Here is a 27,273-nt window from a genome sequence, read left to right as displayed (position 1 = left end):
GACAGACGCGACGATAAATATACCTAACTTAACATAACAATTTGAAATATAAATACCCTTAATTATTGTAGTTGCTATGTACATTTATTAATATAAACGTGACACGTGTAAAAGTAAAATACTTGTATTAATAATTAGATCTAGAGTATTTACCAAAAATCACATTTGTCAAAAGACCAGGTACATACGTGTCAATCAAATCTACTCTCTAGACTAATAACCTTAAGTACCTTACTGATCCCTATTCCCTAAACTTCATTTTCCGTGTACATACTAATAACAGTTAACTTTCAGGTAATTATCGCCAAGAGTTCCACTCTGAAAACTCACCGAAACACCCGAAGCCTGAAGATCAAGACATGATGAACGACCTGCCTGACTCGCCAGCCTCTCGCTTCATACACTTCAACGTCGACAGCCAGGCTAATATCTTCAAGGAAACTGATATATAAATATAAATATAAATTATAGATAATGTTGGCATATTGAGATGTTTCAGGGTTTTTTTGTATGGACAATATGCGCTGGAATATGGCCAAGTCCAAAACGATGTGAGTCTATCTTTATTATGACATAAAAATGTTTAGAACCAAGGATTAATAATATTTTTAGCTTGCTTGATTATCTCTCAGGTTTCAGATTAAGGTTTGGCAAGTTTGTCATAATTGGTCTTCTTTATGCTAACATTATTTATAAACAATATTCGCATAAAATTTAGTTGTGCGCTCATACTACCATTTTCAACATAAGTTCTATAAAAAGCTCTTCTTTCATGTGTCGAAAACATTAAAAACACGTTTTTTATTTCACTAACATGATAATTGTTATTCAATATAGACAAATATGATTATTAATGACACCTGATAGTAACGATGTTTGCGATTTGACAATCACCAAATGAACTGCGGATTGTCATTGTCATGTGCCAATTGTCATGTTAATGAAACAGTCGCTTTTACAATACTGCAGAGACATCAAAAGAGTTTTCGTAGGGAATGCTTTGGTACTTGATGACTATTAGGTCAAACAGGACTTATTATATTCTTAAATTATACTCACAGGATAAATAATATTGTCATAATACTGTCCTAATTATTTAATATATCCTTATGAGGCATACTTCTAGTCCATTTAATTTAGATGTGTTAGATAATAATACTTATTAGCTAATTACACTTGTTTTAGTCAAGTATGAAATCTCGAATAGTTAGATAGGCATGTTAATAAATCTATTGCTGTCTAGAGCAGATTAAATAACAAAATGTGTATTCAGCATGTACTTGCTAGTTATTTCATCATATAACTGATTGTTTTTTTTCGACTGCTTCTCTTCTTCACGTTAATTAACATTGGGAACAATTTCACGAAGTTCAAAGTAAGTTGTGACATCTTGCGGGATCTGGGGGGTTTTGAAAGTTATATGAGTTTTGCAAAGTTCTTGTAAACTATAATGTACCACTTGCAGTAAAAGTGTTTTCTTGACTGAAGGCATACAGTTACGCACGTAGCCAAGCTTTGGAGATATCGCTACCTGTCAAAAGCTACTCTATACCGAAACAAGTTAGAAACTGAGTTTAAAGAAGGGAAGTCAATATTTTGTATAAAAAAATTGTAGCCAGGTAAAAAACACAGGGTAATTTTGTTTGCCAACAAAGCGATTTCTTTAAATTTTGAATGTATTAATTTTGATAAATATAATATACTTATGGAATATATACACGGTATAAGTATATATGCTTCGTTATAAGCTTAGGAGATAGGCGGATAGAGCCGTATAAAATAGGAATTTGGGCCATAGCAATGTATCTTATGCAATTAATTGGTTAACGGTATTGTAAACATAAATAGCTATTGCGGCATTTTAGGACTTCGACATTAAACAAATTAAAAACTAGTTAAATGCAATTTGACAATTATATTCACACGTCATTGTCAATAGTGGGATCTACCGACTCTATGTGAATTCTAATCGAAAGATTATGTTAGAGATTAAATATATCGTGTGAATAAATTTAACAAGTACCTACATTTTAACAGTATCACTATAACATCATAGCTTACTGTGGAATTTTAATCAGTACCTGTTATACTATTATAGGGCTTATTAACCATATCAAGTAGGATTGTCTGTTTGTTTAACTATATTTATATAATTTTAGAAATTACTAGTTAGGCTTATCATTCCATAATAAATCACAATAAAATATAGGTACCTAACTAGTCAATGTTTTAGGTTTATAAACTAGGGAAAAACACACATGCATCTAAAGTGTATTCTATTCTAGTATTTGAAGCTTTATTTACTTATCAATAAATACCTATGACTTTAGCCCTATTGTCTCTATGATAATTATTTAGAAATCTAGTATATTATCTCACGAGTTACCAAAGAAGATTATAGATGTGAAAGTGTTACATTAGATAAATTCGATTTCACGCCTATGTTCCTTTACTTCACTTAAATCTTATGTAAGGTGCCATTGTAGTTAAATAAATATATTTAGATATTAAATAATGTTAAAGAGAAGTAATTAAATAATATCCATTTTTATTATTTGAATTATCGAGTATATTTTGGTAGGTACTTTTATATAAACGATAATTGTCAATGATAATTTGTCACGCAACGCTTGCCCACAATTTTAGCCTACCGCATACATATTTCATAAATTTGACAGTTCAATCTGACTGTATTTGGTGAATAATGGAGCGAACATTTAAATTTATGAAATCCAAAATGTTTTAAGATAACATTTTAGATCTGCGCAAATCCATTTACCTTCCTAATTATTTATGATATTATTAGGTAGGTACAGTCCCTAAAGACTACGTAATAGACAAAAATTTGACTACTTTTTTAGTCTCAGTATGAATTATAGTGTCTTTTTTTTTCACGCTGGTAGGAATAAACTGGAATAAGCCGAATTTGTACGAGTATATCATTGTTCACCCGAACACCAAATATTCAACAAGTTATACACTATAAAATAAGTTAATATAAAATATAGATATTATAGATAGGCTTTAGCTACTTGCATGTCGAAGAGTGTCATTCCGCGGTGTTTTGGACATTTTATTAGGTATTAAATATAGTCCTGTACCTGAGAATCAGTGATACTTATGTACCTAGACTTTGTTTTACGGTAATGGTAGCTTATAGCTTAGAATGCGTACCTAAATGTATACATGACTTATGTTTTTATGGCTCTCAGGTACAGAGTATTGTCCTATTTTTGTAATTATAGACTAATGTTTCCTTTTAAATGTTTATACATACATTGAATCTTCCTTATTATGGAATGTTGTTTATAAGCCACTTTAAGAGTTGTATGTTTTAATAGAAGTAAAATTACTTTTAAAACTAAGACTACTGCAAAAAAGGTTGATAAATCACTCAATGTAGGGTTAAATTTTATTTAAGGTGTTTTTCATAGTGGCTCTGCGATCACCTCTATCGAACTCTTTTTAGCTTAAACTATCTAATCGATTCTGTAATTTTTCATAAATCACTTAATAAGCATGCCCTCGGTCCTTTTTTCGACATACATGGCAATCAACTTGATAATGATATTGACAATTCTGTATAAATTCATTGCCAATGCCAACTGTAATGGGCGATGTGCTCGACCTTATTTTAAAAACTTTAACGATGCTAGGTAAGTCAGTGGCAGGTGACTATTGTAAAATTGGTGAAGTTATGGCCGTGGTACGTCTAGCGGATTTTAGTGTAACATAGCCCTTATTTCACCGTCCTGGCACGAATTGTCAATTTGTCATTGTCAAGTTGATGATACTTATGGCATGACACAAAAGGCGATAGGCACAGCTGTTAAGTAATGAGTTGAATAAGTTATTATAACCTTTTAATCGTTTCAGTTAGGTAGCTAAACTGCATCAGTTATTTAAAAACAAAAAAAAAACATTAAGTGTCGGTCGTACGGTAACCTATATAATGTGCATTATAAGAAATTATTTCAAAGTTATCTAATGTATGATCGTTCATTATTTCATTGCACAAAATGAATAAGTAATTGTTTTTGCATACACCGGTAAAAGTTAATTATACATTATATTTACTATTCTTAAAGGTCTTACCACGTACCTATACTATTGACTCTATCAGTTTCATATGAAAATCTAAAAAGGCGGATGAAGTAATCAAAATAATGTCCTCACTTCTATAATTAAGACACTAAAATCGATCTTCCTTAACAATAAAGTGCCTCCTCAAGAGTCATCCGTCTTATCTGTATAATGGCCATGTTTCACCACGCTGACAATTGTCATTTGACAATGAGAATTTTCCGTACGTTGCTGGTCCAACAAGTAAATATTGATTTCATGTCGTTGACGCAAACATGACGTAATTTTACATACAGGGAGTTTTTTAGAACACTGCAAATTTAGATAACTTACCTACGCGCTTACCTTGCTTAACCTACCTATAATAGATATTTATTACGTAAATTTCACTGTTAAAATTCCAAGATATTGTATTATTTCATAAACTAATAATCAATTATTTAGTTCAAAGTCAGTTAAGTAGAAGATGAATGTCAGACGTTGCTGTATTGCTGATTGTCAAATATCAGAACTACGGAGGGGTTAACAAATTATAAATGATTACCAAAATACTAAGTTGGAATCATACTCTATGTAGCGTGACGGTAATTTTTCCGTCAACGGCATATAAATGTACGGGCACTTCTTTATACCGATACCAACCAGCATAATACAGAAAATTGTCATTGTCATGTGACAATTGTCAAGTTGGTGAAATTAATGATTACCTAGGCAAAATGACTGTCGTTGCACAATGAAACTGATTGAGCTATTTCTATAATACTCTTTAGAACAAATTTCAACCTAAATGTTGTCTGTATATCTAGTCAATATGTATTGTGATCAGTGTTGAATAAATCATGTTTTCGGAAAACTAACCTGTTTATTACTTTAAAGGATTTTCTACTTAATAGGTAGGTACACATAACGTTTAAAAAAACCGGGCAAGTGCGAGTCGGACTCGCGCACGAAGGGTTCCGTACCATAATGCAAAAAAAAAAACAAAAAAAAACGGTCACCCATCCAAGTACTGACCCCTCCCGACGTTGCTTAACTTTGGGCAAAAATCACGTTTGTTGTATGGGAGCCCCATTTAAATCTTTATTTTATTCTGTTTTTAGTATTTGTTGTTATAGCGGCAACAGAAATACATCATCTGTGAAAATTTCAACTGTCTAGCTATCACGGTTCGTGAGATACAGCCTGGTGACAGACGGACGGTCGGACGGACGGACGGACGGACGGACAGCGAAGTCTTAGTAATAGGGTCCCGTTTTACCCTTTGGGTACGGAACCCTAAAAAGACAATGAATCATAAGGGCATATATATGGTTGATATACAACAAATTGTGTTATAGTATTTTTAATAATGTTAATTCTAGAGAGGAAAATGAGGTCTGCGTTTGTATGAAAAGGCGATTTCGCGCGGGCCCTCCACTTTCGTTTTATTTATAAATGCGAAAGTAGGTAAAGACTGTTCGTCTGTCTGTTAATTCTTCACCGCGCTATCAGGGCGGCTACCGCGAAAACCGAAATTCTCAAATTGCGGGGATCTTTCTCTTTTACTCCAATGAAGGCGTAATTAGAGTGACACAAAAATCCCCGCAATTGACGATTTTCGGTATTGGCGGTAGCCCTACTGTTACTGCTGAACCGATTTAGATGAAATTTGGTACGAAGATAGTTTGAGGCCCGAGGAAGGGCATGGGATAGTTTTATCAATCATCATCATCCTACGGAGACAAAGTCGCGGATTAATTAGTACGTATGACATAATTTAGAAACTTGCCTATGGAATTTTAATAACTTTTTTTTTGAGTAGGTATAGATATTGAGTAATACATTTCAAAAATAGCGTTTTATAATGAAACACATGTAAGACATAAAAACATGAGAATATATTCCATTTTATCAAAACCAAGTCTTATTGACTTCCGACAGTACCGACTACTTAAGTAAGTACTTATTTTCTAAATTGGCACATTTATTTTCAACTTAATTAATAAATAATAACTCAGTACAAAGTTAATTTAAATCAACATAGGTACTTATTAATAAGAAGTTATATACTATCTAAGTATTATCGTCTGTTAGGCCCACTTGCACCATTCCACTAACCTGGAGTTATTCGGTTAAACCGCTAACCCAGTGTCAAATTGTACTGGTAACCATGGTAACTCCATGATTTAACCGGTTAACCCCGGGTTAGTGAATGGTGCAAGTGGCCCTTAAAGGCCTTAATTTACACAGTCGGAATACAATTAAATTACATACCTGCAATAATAATTTGACAACCTTTTTAGGATGAAGCAGTGTCGGAAATTATGTAAAATTGAACCCTATCACTTTGAAATAAAGTTTAAAATCAGGTGGGAAATATATTGAATGAGGAAGGAAATAAGCTCTAAAGTCTCTCATGTTAATGAGTATAATTTAGTCAACGGTTAGGGCGATATAACTTTGCAACGTTGGCGTACGTGTCGCCATCATCTTTATGGCTCCTCTACACGATGGGCCAGCGCCGGCCACTCCAAGGGACGCAGCCACGCGGTAGAATGAGATAGCAATGTCACTTGCTCCCTCTAACGCATAAATGCGTCCCTTGGAGTGCCCGGCGTTGGCCCATCGTGTAGAGGAGCCATTAGATTGCGTCAGGTCCTCACAGAAAACCAGGGCTATAACCGCGAAAATCGAAGTTTGCAAATTGCGGGGATTTTTCTCTGTCACTCTAATTACGCCTTCGTTGGAGTAAAAGAGAAAGATCCCCGCAATTTGCGAATTTCGGTTTTCGCGATAGCCGCTCAGCGCCACGGTTTGCCGCGGCATTATGCTGAGTGGGGATCCTACTTTAGCGTCCAAATGTCTTTTATGTCTGCATGCCTTTCTTTTTTTCATGTACTATGTAGTGGCGTTAAAATAAATGTATTTCTTTAACAAGTTACAGTAGTTAACGATAGGCTCTCTTACAAGAGTAGAAGGGGATTTTAGACTTTAAGAATCTGATCTTGATGTGATATTAGGCAGTTGCAGAATCCAGTGATACATTTTTGAACATAGATCAGGGCCACTTGGGTTGGTAGAACTAAACTGTCTGTCACTGTTAAACTGTACGCAAAATTAGATTACGTGTGAAATTTCATGGTTCACTGCTGATGATGGACTAATCAACGGCAGTCCATCATTATGGTTAGTTATTCAATATTTTTGGACTTTACACAGAAATTATACTTTTAATGCCTCATTTGCTAATGACAAAAACAATTTTATATCTGATAACAGTTATTCCTAGCGAACCAGAGAGATAAGTACATTATATTAATAATCATGCATGACTTGCACAATTCAAGTAGGTATGTAAATGCAACAATAATAAAAATTACTTTCATGGTTTCGGCTCCATTCTCACTTCTTCAAGTGTTCAGTACACCATAGTTCCATGTATGGGAAAAATAACATAGTATATATGTATAGTAATAATATATACCTACTATTAATATTGTTATAATTTTTTTTATTTCATAATGAAATTCATTCTTAATAATATAATTATGTAACAATGCAATTAACCAAAATGATTAAAAGCACATTATATGTTTCAGAATTATTCCTAATTAATACAAATTAATGAATGGTTTATTTTTAAAATTATAAAAACAATTGTACTTAAGTACATAAGAATTAAAACTACACTTACATCACATTTAAGTTAATCATAAGTACCTATTGTTTGATTAAAGGTTATATATGTATAAAAAAAATTCAATTGCTAACTTGGAGATTTCTTATTATTCGGATAAGCATTTCATAGTCTGGCCAGTAAAATTATGTCACATAAAAAGATAGGAAGTTCTAAAATAAAAACTGTGACATTAAAACTGTGACATTAATGGTTGGCAGACTGTACCAAATAATAAATAAATCTGCTGATTCACTAAAGCTAAAGGAAAAATTATTTAGTCATTAGTAGGTACATTATAATAATATATGTAATGTAAAATGTTGATTTTTCATAACTCTCTATAACACTTTTATTGAGCATTCATTGGTAACAAGATATAAGAACTGTTCTGTTATTACATATCAATATCTGGGAGACCGAGCAAAGCTCGGAAAACATATAGAAACTCAAAAATGCGCATTTTCCCAGAGATAAGACCTAGATAAATTAATCGCCCCCAAAGACCCCCCATATAGTATATTTCATTGAAATTGTTAAGAGCCATTTCAGAGATCCCCGAAATATATAAATAAACAAGAATTGCTCATTTAAAGGTATTAGACATGTTGGATTTGCTTTTTATCCTATATAAGTATCAAAAAATAAAGCACCTACAGTCATACAAACCCTGGGCTTCATTATGAAGCATCATATATTGCACTCACATTCACATTTACCATCATAATGTTACATTGTTCCTTACAAACTACATAACAGTGGTACTATAAACATTTGTGAGCATGTACTTTTTGAGATTACCAAATTATAATATAAATACTTTTATATGTATAATCATAATATGCTGTATATAAAGTTCTACCAAACAGAATTGGCCTCCCAGACCAGTGCTAAACTAGGCACTTTTGTTAATTTTGGTCAGGGACAGATCAATCCAAATAAAGACATTTTGGTGATTTTGATTATAAATACCTCTAAAGGCAATTAGCCCTATCTTTGTAAGGCCCATAGTGCATTACAATGTACACTCTGTTTCAATCTAATTTGAACCTTTAAAAAACTACATAAAGTAGCATTTCATTTGTTTCATTCTTAGCAAACAAAGGTCACCCTAATCTCCTATACAACAAGGTTTAAATTAAAAGGGAAACTTTGTATGGTGGGCCTTACGAGGCTATATGGAAGGAGAACTTTGCTGCATAGGCCGTCCCACACTAATCAAAGCAGTTACAATCACAACCACCATCACAACACCCACCGGCATCAGCACCATCACAACACCCACCATCATCGCAGCAACCATCACACCCACCATCCCCACTGCAGCAACCATCTTGCCCTTCGCAACAATCATTACAACAATTCGCGCATCCCTCACAACAAGAGTCTGTACAACGCGCTATACACTCACAACAATGTCCGCAGCCATTGCACAGTGACCTGCAGAACAAATACCAGCAAAATACGTCGTTATCTCCATAAGAATCAGCGCACGCAAAGCAGCAAAAATCTAAATTCCTCTGCCTCTGGCGTTCTTTTTCTTCACCTTCTGCCTCCGCGCGCGTTAACATATCATGTATATTTTCACTTAACATAGGCTGTGTGACAACAGCACTATCATTAAGTTCAGGACCATTTAGTTTCAAGTCGCCGTTGCCATTTACCAAAGGTTGTGTGATAATAACGTTTTCAGCTATAGGGGCGCTGGGTTTTTCCAAATTGATATTTTCGCTGGGAGGCGTGGTGGGTGTTGGTTGCGACGTCACCACGTTAGCAGACGACATTTTAGGTAATTTTTCACTTAATAATATAAAAGGTAAAGTTAATTACAAAACGTAAACAAAACACAACAAAAAATCGCGTTGCTGTCCACCCACTCCTGCGCCTCACTTTGACATTGACACTACTAGATAGAAGCGATAGAACTCATAGGACTAGAAAGTGACAGCTTGACTATACTAGACTGACAGCGATAAAGTGACGTAGTGACTTGTTAACTGACACTGACAATACGACATTGACAAATGTAGTGTTGCAACATTATGTTTACTTACTTGTAGTGTTTAATTTTTTTGTTTTTTTTTTTATAAATAAGGTTGGTCAAGCTGCTTGACTCAAGCAGATCTTGTCAGTAGAAAGAGGCGGCAAATTTGAAAAATGTAGGCGCGAAGGGATACCGTCTCATAGAAAATTTGAATTTCGCGCCTTTTTCTGCTGACAGGATTTGCTTGACCATCTACAGGATGTGTCTGACCTTGGGGCTTTAAATCCAGGGCTTGATTCTACTCGCTAAACTGAGCTACTTTTATTATGGCTCCAATCCTGAATTTTTTTTTTACTTTTTCATACATTTTGACTGATCAGATGTCGACGTTTTCTATGGAAAAGTCAAAAAAATTTCCCCGATTTTAGGGTTGGTCCCATAGTAAAAGTAGCTCAGTTTAGCGAGTAAAATCGCTAAAACTTATTCTCCTAATAACGTTTTCCCCGGTAGGTATTAAATACTTTTCTATTCCGGTATTTAATATTTTTCTCACTTAAAGCTGCGTCTTTAACGGACGTACAGTCAGCAGCAGAAGTTGCTAAGCGGGTCAGGTGTTCAAAATGATCTTGACGCGACTTTATTGTTAAGAGAATAAGAGCCTGTTTAGGTAATTTTGAACACCTCACCCGCTTAGCAACTATTGCAGCTGACTGTACTTACGGTAGACCACCTTACACAGGATCTGCCGTACGCCCGTTAAGGACGCAGCTATAAATGAGAGCGAGAAAGAAATATTTTGACAGGACCAAGGTTTGCGATCCTCTAGGGCCGTCTGTTATACTTTCAACCGAAAGCGTCCTTCAAAAAAGGAAATATTAATAAACCTTCATACTTGTCTTGTACACAAATTAGCTTTATAATATAACCAGATTGTTATCTCATACAAAAAATTGTGTATTATTTAGGAAGATCCAATATATAGGCTTGGGCGGTCGAAGTATTAAGCAATTTTAGCAGATGGGGCCAGCATAGCTTGGCCTGTCAATCCCTAGAATTGTGTGAAATTTTTGTTTTTTAATGCCATGGATGCCAGCCCTTTAAGCCAAATCTTATAGAAAAAGGGGCAAGCTATGATGACGCCATCTATGCAAACCTTTGACAGTTGCCAACCGCATTGCTTGTGGCTCACTTTCGATGAGCTTCGACAGGATAGGAGTGTAAGGTAATGGCTCCTCTACACGATGGGCCAACGCCGGCCACTCCAAGAGACGCAGCCATGCGGTAGAATGAGATAGCAATATCACTTGCTCCCTCTAAAGGAGTGGCCGGCGCTGGGCCATCGTGTAGAGGAGCCATAAGGCCGCAACTCGGTTCCCATCTATTCACAGTTACTGTAGTATATCAAAACAAGCAATCACCACAGTCACAATCGCCACAGTCACAACTACAACCAGCATCAACAGCGCCATCTGCACCACCTTCACAGCACCCACAGCAGCAACATTCCGCGCAGCAATTGCAGCAAGAACTTATGCAGTTCAGTAAACTGTCACAGCAGTAACCGCACAATTGGCAAAGAGTTCTACAGAACACATAGCAGCAAAACGGGTCGTTTTCCCCTTCTCCGTAAGACGAGCAATCGTTACAGCAACATTCATCTGCCTCCTTCTTGACTCGCTTCCGTTGCTCTATGTTTTTATTCAAGTTTTGTGCGGTTGGCTGCGTAAGAACGATTTCTTCGGCACTTGGTTCCATTTTTGAATTTTCGCGCGGCGCGGTAGGCACTGGCTGGGATGTGACGACGTTTGCGTTCGACATTTTTTTTTAGGAAAAAAATATCTACAATGATAACTCAAACGCGTAGTTTACTATTAGGGTTCACATTGCACACTGACAGAATAATCGTATTTTGGACCAAACACATTAATTAAACCTTGGCATGCCAAGACATACCTATTTTTAAATATAATCCTCAAGGTCCACAGTCTAGTTTACATTTTTCGTATCGCACAAGAATATATCTCTTTCGACCCAATGATAAAGTATTTCCGTTGTGTGTGTCTTCTATACCAAAAATAGTTCACTTATAAAGTTTTATACGAAAGCGACTGCCATAATCTGACCTTCCAACATAGAGGGTAAACTAGGCCTTATCGGGAGTAGTCCGGTTTCCTCACGATGTTTTTCTTCGTGCCTTCACCAAAAAGCAAATGCTAAACATCAAATGAATTCGTAGATAACATAAGTTTCGAAAAACTCATCGGTACGAGCCGGGGTTTGAACCGCGATCTTCGGGTTGAAAGTCGCACGCTCTTACCGCTAGGCCACCAGCGCTCTCATTAAATGTGACATAATGAAGTCTACCTATTAACACACTTTTTTTATTCAAGTTGGTGCAAAATTAGCTTAGACACAGACAGACTATGCTATAATATAAATGCAGTAATTATATATATAAGCCTCTATTGAATGAATCTCAGTGGTCATAATTAAAAGACATTAACGAGAGGAATCTTGGCAGTTAGCACGAGTCCAGGATGATTAATTGAAATAAATTGCAGTAACCGTCTTTAGATAATGCACATAGTTTATGTAATAAACAACATCAAAATCTGGTACACAAAAACATAGGATAGGTACCTTAGGATTTATCTTAATTATCTTAGATATTAAAAACTTATCTTTAGAACGATGCTAACAGAGCGCTGTCTAGCAGAGAGAACGAATTTATAAAATAAATAAATTAAAAAATTAAAAACACGACTGCTGAATTTTAAAGCGAACTAAAAAGCTAAAAATAATGTTAATATGTTAGTTACATAAGGGGTCATGCACATTTATGACCGTGACTGTAGGTAGGTACGTGTGCATTTAGTTTCGATTGCAGTCGGGGGACCTTTTAAATGAAATAATGCAGTAGGTAAATGAAGGTCCCCCGACTGCAATCGAAACTAAATGCACACGTACCTACCTACAGTCACGGTCATAAATGTGCATGACCCCTTATGTAACTAACATATTAACATTATTTTTAGCTTTTTAGTTCGCTTTAAAATTCAGCAGTCGTGTTTTTAATTTTTTAATTTATTTATTTTATTTTACACATTTTAGTGACAAAACGAACTAAAACTATTATTTATAAAGATTACCCGGGCATTTAGTTTGTCCACAAAGTTCTCTTTATGTGGATATTAGCTCCTGGGACCGGGACCTTTTAATTAAACTCACCGTTCCGGAATACCGGCGTCTTTTCTGTGGATAATATGTGGATGTGTTCACGATATGGGACATTTGACATTTTCCCATATAGCTTCTTAAAAAGAAGTAGAAGTTTTTAACATGTCCACGAGGGTTTTAAGGTCCACAGTAAAGACTCATAACTTTAACTCCCACTAAAAAAGTTATTGACTCGATTACCTTCGATGCGACTTTAGCAGGACGCACATGGCCCTAGGCTAAATAGCACGTTATTAGCAACAAATCGAACAACAATTATATGATTCTGATTGCATTTCATTATTCAGTCTACGCGACGCTAACAACTTTATGTGGCAGTAATTACTACCTACTTACAAATGATGAACTGGCGAATATAGGTAGCTATTAGCCCCGACAGACTAGATAGCTGAGAGCCGAGCTCTGCGTTGGGCCGAACGCCCAAAACGTTCAAAAGAAGCACGCTTCTACGCGAGGCTGAAAGCCATGCTGCGGGACGTTAGCGGTGAAACACCATTGTACATGTGTCAAAATACGTACACTGAAGACCGAGCTCTGCGTAAGGCCCACGGGTGCAAATTCTTCAAATGTCTGACCGAGTTCCACGAGTACTAAACTCCCGCAGGTCAGTCTTCGGCGTCGCGTGGAATCGCGCCTTCCCAATTAAGATACTAGGGGAAATTGAGGGTAGCGCATGTACTTACCTGTCCGACGCTCCGGACCTTCGGCTTTACGCGGAGTTCGGTCTACGGGCTTCGCATTAGACACTTGTAACATTGCATTGTTCTGTGTTTAAATACTAAAGGTACGCCTCTATCGGACGCTTCGGGCATTCAGCCCTACGCGAGGTTCGCGGCCTTCGGCCTTCGTATTTAGATACTTGTATTATTGTCTATATTATGGTATGTTGTTGTTGTTTGAATACTAAAGACGCGCCTTTTTCAGACGATTCGTGCCATTGGCTTTTTTATTGCTGTAAAAGGGGAGATTGCAGCTATACTAGGGGAAATTGCAGTAAGTGAGTTCCACCTGTCAGATGATCCTGGCCTTCGACCCTACCCCAGCTCGGACATTGGCCTGCGCATCTAGACACTTCTTCTATTGGTCTGTGTTTGAACACAACACTCTTGCAGCTCGGCCTTTGGCCTTCACAATTAAGATATTACTTAGGGGAAAGTTGTGAAAAGCGCGCGCTCTCGCCCTTGGACCCTACGCGGAGCTCACATTTCGGCTTTTGAATTTAGACAAATGTCTACTACTACTAGTTAGGTTAGGAATGAATAAAGGAAGGTTCGAAGCATTTGAGAAGGAAGGAAGAGACATAGTATGTATAAACATTGTCACATAGATACTTCTTACAATAGGGAATATTACGCGAAACTCTGCGTAGGGGGCGCCACTACTACACTCCATCACAATCTCGGGCTCTACCGCGAAATAAGAAAATCGAAATTTCGCTATCACTCTTGCATATTCGGCAGAACATTACAGTATCCCTATTATGAAAATTAGTTTAGTACCTACGCACGTGTTAAAACAAAATCAATTTTGTTCGCAGGCGGGTTAATTAGGTTTAGTAGACAAGGATAATTTTATTCACAAGAAATATAAGAATCCAATAAGCCAGAACTTATTCGAAGCCCATCGCTTAAATAGAATTTTACACGTTTAGATTTCAATAGCGCGATTTAGAACATGTTTGTGTTTAGTTACCTTAGGTATACCATATGATGTATATATATATAGTAACAGCACCAGTCATGGTACATTTAAGAGGAAATTTGGAGTATTTATGATATTTCCCGTATACATGTAAATGGTCTACCGCTTATCGTGTTAAAAGATGAAAGTCCTATCCGTCTTTCATGTTTTAGGCGTGTTGTATCAAAGACACAGCAATTAGTTTCCACATATTTAACAAATTAAAACTTTGCTTTTTTTCTCCAGTCATGGACACCAAAGCTCCAGTAATGGGCCCCCGGTAATGGACGTGGATCCAGTAATGGGCCCCCTATAATGGACATTGCTCTATCAGTATAAAATATTGAAATGGGGAATAAGTTACGGCAAAAAAATCAATTTTTGGTATAAGCTTTTATCGCTGAATGTATTTATCTTTCCACCGCCAGTTATTATTGTATTAGATCCATCGAGACAATTCTAATAAACCCAAACACAATTAGTTAGGGTTTATTGCGATAAAGTTCCCATGGCCACCTCCTGTCTCCATCATCAGATTAGGTCCATGTTATCATAATATTGCATTATCATCCGATTTTACGTACTTACACAAAATTTCAACTGAATCGGAAATCGAAAAGTGGCTCAAATTCAGCTACCAAGATTGGACCCACACTAACTAACAGGGCAAGTTAAATAAAAGTTTGGAAAAACGATATTAATTTATCCGAAGTCCGAGAATACCTCCTGATTGACATATTTCGTAGCTACATTTTACTTCTGTATTGTTTAAACATGAAATTATGGCACGGCAAGCATCATTCTGTCAATTGTCCCATCATAGGAGGTACGCAGTTTTACAGCTCCTATAATGGGATTGGGCCAAATACCACTATTTTTTTTACATCTGTGGAGTCACAACATAGTGTGTTGTATACCTTATCTCATGGTAAATGCAATTAACAAAACACATTCTAGTTTTCATCAAGTATTATTTAATTGAAATTTAATAAATTAACTCACCTCTCTTAGCGAAGTTGTTAAGAATTCGTAGTGGTATTTTTTTTCAGTGACACGACAACTTTTGGGTTGACGCCAATTTCTTAAAAAGCAACCAAATTTAATGAAACTTCAAACTGAAACAGCTCTAGGGCTCTTATTTATGATAATATACAGCTAGTGTTTATAAAGTACTTTTAGATACTTATTTTAGAGGAATTATGTTTTTTTGTCCCATTACTGGTTCCACGTCCATTATAGGGTATACTACTATATATTTTTATGATCAGCGGTAAAAACCCTTACATTTGATAGCTCAATAAATAAGATAGAAGGATTTATTTTTCTTAGCACATTTTGTGAATCCTTATTCTACCAAAATAAGACTTGAACGCGTATGTTGCATATATATTTTAAATCGTCTTTCAAAGCTCTTCATTTTGAGGCCCCACTCGATAGGTTTGCAAGATTTTTTTTTCTAAACATCACGCAATATCATGTATTATGTCCGCCATATTGATTTTATTATGACGTCACATAGCCTATGTTAGTCGGGATGACGTAAGGATTCTAATGATATATCATTTATCTAAATCAGATAAGGCATTCAGAAGTTATGGTGGAATAAAGAAACTCACATACAAACATGAACCCTGAAAACAATACACTCTTTTTGTTTGGGCAGTCGTGTAAAAATATGCCAGTATTGGCAGTTTGGTACGGCAAAACATATGCCACACCTTTAAAAAAAAACCTTAATGAAAAGAGCTTTAGCAAGTAACCCAATGATTATTGCCAATATATGACTTTTCACGCCACTGTTCGGAAATGTAGCAATAGATGGTCTAAACCCAAGCTGGAAAGTAGGCAATAGCTGTAGCACCTGAACCACCACTACTACAATGTTTCATTGTTATCATCATCTGTCATTGGTGACAGTTCGCTACAGCAATGAGTATCATTTAAAACATAAAAAAACAATAAAAGGTCTTTTTTTGCGCAACTTTTTCCTTCAAAAATAAAATTAGGTTATTTATAGAACCAATTTCTTGTTTAAAAAAAAAGAAATGACAAAACCATTCACTTCATTTTTTTTTAACAATTATCCATTCAGTTCACGCTTAAGGCGTTTTTGACTTTTGTAGCTGTTTGTGGTTTTTTTTAGCAAAAACGCTTCTAATTTTAGAGTCGGTTTGAAGTAAATAACAGAAAAACGCCTCTTAAAAGTGGTAAAAAAAGTAAAAAAGGCGGGATCTGAAAATACTTACTGAATTGGATAGTGTATATTGTGTTTGACTAAAAAATATAAGAAACGCGTATCTACGCTCGCTATAAAAATGAGTTCTTCTAGTGAAGAAAATGATATTCTTACGCTGACGCCTACCGAAATTCAAGAGACAGTACAGGCAGTGGCTAGTAATTTGCTACCAGAGAAATCGCGGGCTAGTACTTATAGTTATGTAAATGTTTTCTTATTTCCTCGCAGTAGTCGTGAAAAGCACTATGTAATGCCTCGGCCGGAAACGCTAAAGATGGACTCGTATTATTCGAGGGCCTCCACTAACGTGTCGGCCCTCGAACTCACTCGTCCATCTTTTAGCGGTTTTCCGTCCTCTCCTACAATGTACTATTAAATCGTGGCAGTTTGGTAACGCAAAAGTTATGCCATACCTTGCTATTTTTTGCTAGCCTATTAAGGTGTCCCACTGCTGGGCAAAGGCCTCTCTCCCCTTGTCTTCCACGACTCCCGACATAGCGCCTGCTCTGGCCAGTTACTTACTGAGAAAGGTGTCTAGGTCATCCCGCCATCTCCGAATAAATTGAATTGATTGATTGGTTTTGAATAAAGAATTTAAATAAATCCTTAACGAAAAGAAATCTGGGATGAAACTCAATAATGATGGCTTGATATACCGTGGGACTTAGTCAATTTGTGTAAGAATGTCCCTATAATATTTATTTAATGATTCTAAATCACGGCCGTTTTGTAGCTACGGGAAAACTTACCTATAATATGGCACACCTTTGTTTGGTGTAAAGTATTTAAAAAACTGTAATGAGAAAAACTAGCAAGAAACTCGATCATTATTGCCAATGACTTCAAATCATGGCAGTTTGATACGGCAAAACTTATGGCACACCTTTTTGGTTAGAGTATAATTAGCTCTTAATGAGAAGAAACTTTGAGAAGATTTTCGCAAGAAACCCAATGAGTAAGGGCTGATTTAGACGATCCGAGAACTCGCATGCGAGTTTCATACCATTGCGGGTTTTGATCGGTCGGTTAAATTGAATTGGACGTAATAACCGACAGTCCGAAATGGAACTAAAATCGCATGCAAGTTCGCGCGCCGTCTAAGTCAGCCTTAAATCAAGGCAGGTTGGTGTGCCACTGGACCGAGGTCCAATGACGCCTGCGCAAAAGTTACATCTATGCAGTTGACTTAAAGAACTTCGTTAGCGCGATGTAGAACATTGCAAGCTGCAGCGCCATCTAGGGAATATTCAGTCAAATGTTTTCACTTAATTCTTAACTTACTGGTCGTGACTTTTAAGTTATTGAAGGCTGCAGCGCCATCTAGGGAATGTTCAGTCAAATGTTTTCACTTTTCTTAACTTACTGGTCGTGACTTTTAACTTATTGCAGGCTGCAGCGCCATCTAGGGAATGTTCAGTCATATGTTTTCACTTGTTTTAACTTACTGGTCGTGACTAATTAAAATCACTAAGTGCCACTAAATGTACTGTAAAACGTTGTACAATACAAGTGCGTTATTACACCCCGGGTATTGTTAGCAACCGCAATAACGCACTCTAAAGTTAGCCCAAGAAAAGTCTGCAACGATTTTGATACCTACACGCAGTGCAAGTGTTATTAAACGTCAAATTTCTATGAAATTATGAAGTAGGTATAAATAACACTTGCAATGCGTGTGCTATCAAAATCGTTGCAGACGTGTCTTGGTCTAACCCTATGTTACATGATTTGGGACCGACGGTTAACTACGGAACCCTACACTGATCATGGCCCGACATGCTCTTGGCCGGTTTTTCATTAGTTACTAAAATTATTTGTAAATATTATGTTAATTTTATGTTAATTCCATTCCATGCCTAAGTTATAAAAAAGAGAAACTTCAGTAAAGAGTGTCAAAACTCGTGAACATGTCGCCTGTATCAGTAGTTGTCATTCTGTTATTTTGTTTTGTGTTGCTAACATTGTACTACGTGAGTTAATAGTTATTTGTACAACAAGAGATCAAAGTTTGATATTTCTTCGAGTGCTTATTTTGAGTCCCGTGCAAACGAAAGATTACGGGGTAAAACGGGACCCTATTACTAAGACTTCGCTATCCGTCCGTCCGTCCGTCCGTCTGTCTGTCACCAGCCTGTGTCTCACGAACCGTGATAGCTAGACAGTTGAAATTTTCACAGATGATATATTTCTGTTGCCGCTATAACAACAAATACTAAAAACAGAATAAAATAAAGATATAAGTGGGGCTCCCATACAACAAACGTGATTTTTGACCAAAGTTAAGCAACGTCGGGCGTGGACAGTACTTGGATGGGTGCCCGTTTTTTTTTTGCATTTTTTTCCGTTTTTTTTTTTGCATTATGGTACGGAACCCTGCGTGCGCGAGTCCGACTCGCACTTGCCCGGTTTTTTACTTTGTTTATTACACCTACTTTTATAATATTCTGGTGGTTTTGGGGTTCTGAACTTTTATTATTAACACGCTGGCTGCCATGAGCATCACCGGTGGGATCACGTAATCTTCGCTGTGTAGCCAAGATCACTGCTGAAGCAATTACTGACAATGACGGATTTGCAGTCTTTGCCGCCCTAGGCCCCAGGCCCTGTAGCCGCCCCTTTCAAGGCACCCATAATATTGACTACATTTTGAGTTATTTCTTGTTACCATCAGCGAATTGTTTATCACAATTTGCCGCCCCTAAATATCTTTCCGTCCTAGGCCCGGGCCTACTGTGCCTTAGGGCAAATCCGCCACTGATTACTTACTGAAGGTGTAGTATGGTGGGCAGCCAACATGTTAATACTTGTGATGCATAAGTATTTGAAAACAATTGGTCGTTACAGAAGAAAATACGAAGATACTTCGAGTTGGCTTCTCTAGTGCCCACATTTACAGGACACCTGCCACTGATCGGGCATTTACATAAAGTTATCGGAGGAAGCGAACGTGAGTTGCTAATTAAGATAAGATACGATAAGATAAAATCCAAAATTATAACACTCATAAGTCATAATATACTTAAATGGTACTTACCCAATAGTAATTATTAGAGGGCGGAGTACTTACCGGTGGCAAATTTCACACTAAATGTATGGAGTCGCCTAAGTATTCTTATGATTAAATAAATAACGAATAAATGATTAATTTTGCATAATAATTTTTAGGAACGTATAGAAATTATCTTACGAGCATACAAATATAATGTTATATGTTGTTAATATCTATAATACATAATAATATGTTTTTTTATCAAAACATTATCATTAGGTACTAAATACTAGACTAAGAAGTTATACCTGCCAAACGATATATTATTTTCAAGACCATTCAATTACAATTGAGGACTGGAATTATGTGTTCGAGGTCCTCCTCACAATCTACACTTAAGTGCGTATCCATGTTATAAAATGACTGGACTATGGCCACATGTTCCTGGTTTTTCGGAGTGAATCGGTTTCTTAATTTATTGAAGATCCATTTATGAGTGGAAAACGATCGCTTGTTAAAAGAAGTTGAAAAATAACCCAAAACATTTACGACATAACATTTAGGTGTTCCTGAAATCGATTTATGAAAATAAATGTTAAGTACTTACTTCCAATTTACGAGTAGGTACCATACTAAGTACATTAGGTAAATGAATAATTTTATTATTCAAGCCTAAAATAATAATTATAAAAACGACTCCATACCTTTTGTGTGATATTTGCCACCGGTACTCCGCCCTCTAGTAATTATATAACAATATTTTATTGAGATGACTTCTCGCTGAGGGTGGAGCCCAATATTACAGGGTTCTACTCGTATATTCATCATCATCATCATCATCTCAGCCTATATACGTCCCACTGCTGGGCACAGCACTCGTATATTACATTTGCAAGATAATTGAAATTCGACTTAATCTCACTGTGTCAATGTTTAAATTTCAGTTCGATAAAAGTAATATTGGGCGAATTTTGTCACCTACCAATCTGTGTGAAAAATACTATAAATAAATAACATTCTGTATATGGGGATGAAGCAGTGGTGGCCGAGTGGATATGACGTCTGACTTTCAATCCGGAGGTCGCGGGTTCAAATCCTGGCTCGTACCAATGAGTTTTTCGGAACTTATGTACGAAATATCATTTGATATTTACCACTAGCTTTTCGGTGAAGGAAAACATCGTGAGGAAACCTGCATACCTGCAATTTTGGAATCTTTGTTCGAAACGCTCGGGTATCAATATTAGCACAAGCGGTTAAACAACAACTTTGCCCCCTTGTAAAACAAATAACTATTAATTTTAGGATTCTGGGAAGACGTTAAAGAAGCCAGCGATGCGGCTGAGAAATCTGGAGGCATCACAACTCTGTGGGTTGGGCCCAAAGCCATATTCTGTAACAATTACTTTTTAATAGATTTGTACAAAAGTCGACGTCAAAGATATGTTTACACTTTTGCACGTTACTCCTTTGTAATAAGGCGAAAAAATGTAAACATATCTTTGACATCGACTGACGACTATACCATCGTCCACAATAATTTTGCAAATACACTGAGTCTGAAATGGTGCTGTTAGTCCAATCTCAAGACCCAGTTCGAAATAACACTAACATCAGAATGCTATCTAAATGAAGTAATTTAGCCATCGTGTGTGTTGACGCGAGCGAGTCGCACAAAAAGGAAATGATATCATTTAGATATCTTTCTGATGTCAGTGTACGTTCGAATAGACCTGATAATTAGACTGTAAAGGCACAGGATAAATAATAGTACTAGGTACAGAAGACTCACTCTCTAACAAAACGCGTCTGTTACGATCAGCACAGATATGGCCGCTTGGTGGCGACAGCACCACGCGCGGCTTATGGCTTTCCCCAAAATTGGGGTGGAACGGATGTACTTTTAACTACCTGTAGCAAAGCGACGAAATCGCGGAGTGAGCCACGCCTGGTAAAGGTGACAGTCCATTTCCAAAGACAGCTGCACTACCGTTCATTTTACTATGGAAATTGACAACACCGACGCGTTCAGTACCAGTAGTGCAGCTGCGGTCAGAAATGGAATGTTACCATAAAAAGGACATTCTAAAAATAGTACATTTCGATGCTAGTGCGGAAGGTATGTCATTACTTCACGAGTACCGAGATATCAAACAAAAGTGGTAACAGTGACAGCTCGCTTAGACGTCGTCTTTAAGTATATTATATCTATGGGCGTTTGGCAGCTATTCCGTTCCATTCAGTCAACTTATTAAGAACGGAATTTTCAATATTGAATATTAAAAAATAAACGTGTTATAATGATGTAGAGGTAAGTAATTAAATATGAAATATGTAATATTTTTCGTATTCTTACATTAACGGTAGGTTTTTATGCTGCTTACGACGTTTAAAGGAAACTAATATTAACACTCCAAGATTTTGGGTTTTCAGACCATAAGGGAGTAAATGTCACAGTGCCTGTCGCGAATGAACAGATAAATAAAAAACATGAGAGTCATACATACTACAAACGATCGTTTACAGAAAGAAATGTACAATTATTTAAAACGGCACTACAAACTATATATTAATTGGTTTTCCATCCTATCTCCGCAAAATACTATAAATGAAAATTTCAACGAATTCAGTAATATATTAAAAATGTTACTCAACTACTGCATACATAAGAAACGAAAGAAATCTAAAGCAACCCCAAAAAGAGCGTGGTTAACACCTGGAATAAAAAAATCCTGTCTACATAAACGATTATTAAAAAACCTTGTTGACCAGTCAGCCGAGCCTATATTAATTCAATATTTGGAAACCTATACAAAAATATTAAAGAAAAGTGTTACTATAGCAAAGAAAATGTACAATAATAAAAGGATAAATAGTTCGAACAACAAAATAAAAACACTATGGAAAATAATAGGAGAGCAGACAAAAAAACCTCATTTAAAAAATAAACCTAAGAAAAATATATCTCTTAAAATAAACGACACAATGACAGATCAACCTCAATTGATTGCAAATACTTTTAATACGTACTTTTCTTCAGTTGGAATTAATACAAATGATAATCAACCAAGCGGACGTCCAGTTCTTAGTTCCACACACAATACGATGTTTCTATCTCCGGCAAACCACATAGAAGTTGAAAAGACTATAAGGAACTTAAAAAACAAACCCAGTTACGGAATTGACGAAATACCCCCCTTACTAGTGAAAACATGTTCAAATGAGCTGATTCTTCCGTTAACATTTTTAATAAACCAATCGTTCACAACAGGTACATTTCCAAATGCTTTAAAAGTAGCCGTTATCAAACCTATGCCTAAAACAAAAAACCCAACCGACCCAGACCAATATCGCCCCATTGCAATGTTGCCAACTTTCTCTAAAATCTTTGAATCGATTATGGTCAAACGCTTATCAGACTTTTGTAAAAAATATAGCATATTTGATGACAGCCAATTTGGTTTTAGAAAGCAGAGAGGTACAGTACTCACTGTTTACAAATTCATTCAGGAAGTCATAAATATTATAGACAGTAACCATTCTGCTTTTGGACTAATGCTCGATATGAGTAAAGCGTATGATCGTGTCAAACACAACAAGGTTTAGAGTCTAGTGAATACTCTGGTTATCTATCGTTGGCTTTCGAGGACGAATGTTTTCGGAAGGCTAGAGTTAGAAGATGTGTTATTGTTCGGACAGTGCGGGGTCAATACTTCGTAACGTTGGAATTTAATGCATCTGTACTGAGTATTTCACTATCATTTTGGGCCTTCTTGACATAGTAATCAATTAGATTCAGTTTAGTTATTTGTTATAAATATAATGTCTATTATATGACATTATTATTGAATAATTAAGGTTAATTGTTTCAAAATTGTACCTGAAAACTCCTAGACTATTTTTATATATTTCGAAACCAAATCAGTGTCTAGACAGACAGTTTGTCTAGCCTTTCATCTGTTATCCTAACGGTGACAAACGACAGATGGAAGGAGGTTGTTCCTATTTACCAAGATGAGGGTTGTCTTGGGGCTTATCTTTTTACCTACATAGAAAGCCAAATATCTCTCCCTCCTTGGTCTACCGATGTCCAGCTGTAGCTAGTAAAATGGGAGATTTCACGTGTGAATCATCTGGAGTAATCCGGGCTCATTTGAAACCTACAGTATTCGGGGACCTCGTATATTAAATATATTTATTTATACCATTCTTAGACACAATAGGGTCGTCCTACCCGAGTTGCCACCCGGTCTTTGTACCAAATGCCTCGGGGGGGGACAATAACACGAGCCTATAGGTTGCAATTCTCAGAATCGCTCGCTGAATGATTACAGCTTCTCGTAGGGACTACACTTGCGTATATTCCAAGGTACCAGGTCAATGGTAAGAATGAACTGTGCTTTGGTTATACTAGATTAGGGACAGTGGCTAGAGTTAGGGTAGAATCACACACTCATTAGTTGTTTTTTTAGGGTTCTTTTTAGTTCTGGTCTATAAAATTGATATGGTTGATATAATAATAATATATTTCTCTTTAAGGGTTTAAAAATATGGTTTCTTTATCCTAAAATATGTGTGTTTAAAAGGTAAAGGTTCTACTGCCTTAACCTTCCTATTTTCTAATTTATATGGGGATCATTAACGGTTTTATGAAATTTCTATTTTATATTTCTGGTTTTCTGGTGTAGGGACGAGGTACTGAGTGGTTCAATCAGGTTTTCATGATCAATACTTAAATATCAAGCTGGGTTTAGGAGTACAGGCTGGTCTGAGATGGAAGGATCGAAGATTAGTTCTGTTTTAGGGACCCCTTTGGCAAGACAAGAGTAGTCCAATGGGAAAGTTGAGTGAAATAATGCTCATCTTGATATTTCAGTTTCAATAAACATAATAATTAGCAAATAAACTCGGTACTTTGTTTATACATCTAGAGAACTAGGAATTCTGTCTAGATTATCAGTTCTGGGGAATGGGACTAAGGGATTAGTATCCCTAGCTTTTGAATATAAAAAAGATAAGTAATTTTGATGACTGATGGATACTTTGGCACTTCTTTTCATCATCATCTAGGTGCGCATAGGTTCCGGAGTGCTGGTCAAAGCCCGTCTGGCTAAAGAGGTAGGGTAGGTGATCCGATTGATATTGTTATCGGACTAAGAGCTCCCGGACCTGCATCGAAATATGGAGGTAGTATGTGTGAGTAAATCACACGTCGTTTAGAAGATGATAGTTAAATATAATTATCCTTAAAATGCTAGGGAGTAAATTGAGCTTACCTCAGGAGTGCTGCCTCTATAGTACCCCGGGAGCTTAATAGGCGTAGCAGGATTTTACCAAAAACATTTTTAAATTCATATTATATTCATACCATTTGAATATTTAACTATAACAATAATATCTTGCCTTGAGATTTGTTCAATATACTGTGTCTGAGACTCAATTAAAATACTCTTCAGATTATTCTTTAATACCATAATAAAACATATCTTCAGTACCATAATCATCTTCTTACAATCCAGGTAAAGTAAAGTAAAATTAGAGTCCAAAATATAGCTATTACTCATTAAAGAATCTAGGGTATCTCGGTTCACTTTAGAGGGGTCCTAACTACTAGACTAGACGATCACGTGGCCAATTATTAGTGAAATATGTATTTATATATTTATTTATATAGGTTAAGAAGAGAGGTTGGAGAGTGACAACATCTAGCGACCTTCACCAAGGAGGAGTTTTGGCCGAAGGGTGTCAAGTTCCGGCGGTTTCGCGGCCGGCTCCCTGACACTGCGGGGTTGCGAACTGCATCGCAGCCATAATTGTGTTTTTAGTTCTAAGATATATTTTGTAATAATATGTATACATATATGCTAGTTTTAAGGTATTTATCTATGGGCCAATCAGTGGCGGATTTGCAGTCTTTGCCGCCCTAGGCCCCAAGCCTTGTAGCCGCCCCTTTCTCAACATAAGCACCCATCATATTGACTACATTTAGATCAGGCAACGGAAAGATATATTATAGAGGGAAATGCTTGGGACACATTTTTTACTTAGTAACTTTTTTGGACTCGTTAGGAGGTGAACATATCAAAAGTTGGGGGGTTTGGTTTGAAGGTCACATTATTCGGGTTTTCGCTTATTATATCTTAGAAACTATACGTCCTTGTGACATGATCATAGAAACATAGGTTTTATGAAAAAAATAAGCAAATACTTATTCATTTTAAGTGACAGTTTTACCAATAACATTGACTTTCATGTACCTACAAAAACATTAAAAACTATTTTCTTGAATAACTGCTAAACTATTTATCCTAAAATTATTTAAAAAAAATTGAGATTCTTACAGTGAGCTCTTTGATTTGATATGTAACACGATATAGTTTGAAAACCTTTATTTTTAAATTTTCTCATTTACCCCCCAAAATATGGAGGCCATATTTAAAATTCATTTTCATCACACTCGCTCAGTAAACGTGGAATTGCACGTAGGCGTAGCGGGAGTTATAGAAAATTCGGGCGTTTTCCCTAGGGAGTTATGAAGTTTCTAGTGCCATAATTAACAGTTTTTTGTCTTTAAACTTATTTTTTGTATCGCAAGTGTGAGGAAAAACATTGTGTGTCTCGGCTCGGGGCGTAATAATATTGCAAACTCGAGCCTATAAATCGCTCCGGCAAGCCGTCGCGATTTAACTTACTCTCGTTTGCAATATTCAACTTACGCCCCATGTTGCACAATGTACTATTATTTACGTTACACGTCCATCTTTGGGTCACAAACTTACATACAGGGTGTCCCAGAAATCGACGTCAAGCCGTAAACAGATGATAGACCAAGTCATAACAGTTATCATAAAAATACAAAAAAAAATCCAACTCATGTTTTTTTTTAAATTATGGTCACTTTAAAAATTCACTAAAAAATCCACACCCTGTAATGGTTCTTTAATTCTTTTTACTACAAATTCCATAATTTATTCAATTTTTATCTCCTTTTGGATTTCACGGGCCTATAAATCCCGGTCTTTTGATAGGCTTGCGTGGGGATATAGATCCAACACGATCCAATTTTTATTATTATTGTGTAATCTTGAATAATTACAGGGTGTGGATTTTTTAGTGAATTTTTAAAGTGACCATAATTTTTAAAGAACATGAGTTGGATTTTTTTTTTGTATTTTTATGATAACTGTTACGACTTGGTCTATCATCCGTTTACGGCTTGACGTCGAATTCTGGGACACCCTGTATGTGTGCCAAATTTCAACTTAATTGGTCCGGCAGTTTCGGAGACCTCTCTCTTCCCCTGGCTCCAGGGCTACGGCCGGGGACTTTTGATATGTTCACCTCCTAGATAGTTCAAATAAAAATAGGTACAATGTCAAAAATTGTGTTGCAAGCATTTCCCTCTATAG

General features: G+C 36.3%; 1 protein-coding gene across 1 annotated transcript in view; it reads left to right on the top strand.

Annotated features, from left to right (window-relative positions):
• Positions 1-27,273, top strand: part of LOC134674969 (cytochrome P450 4C1-like) — a 34,315-nt gene that overhangs the window by 2,531 nt on the left and 4,511 nt on the right. Inside the window, exons 2-4 of the mRNA XM_063533113.1 lie at positions 295-422; positions 19,720-19,822; positions 21,170-21,259. Coding sequence (XP_063389183.1) covers positions 295-422; positions 19,720-19,822; positions 21,170-21,259 — 321 coding nt within the window. The remainder of the gene's footprint in view (positions 1-294; positions 423-19,719; positions 19,823-21,169; positions 21,260-27,273) is intronic.

The sequence above is a fragment of the Cydia fagiglandana genome, chromosome 21 (assembly GCF_963556715.1).
Source record: "Cydia fagiglandana chromosome 21, ilCydFagi1.1, whole genome shotgun sequence".
Taxonomy (NCBI): domain Eukaryota; kingdom Metazoa; phylum Arthropoda; class Insecta; order Lepidoptera; family Tortricidae; genus Cydia; species Cydia fagiglandana.
Note: the sequence above shows the minus strand (reverse complement) of the source record. Positions and strands in the feature narration are given on the sequence as shown.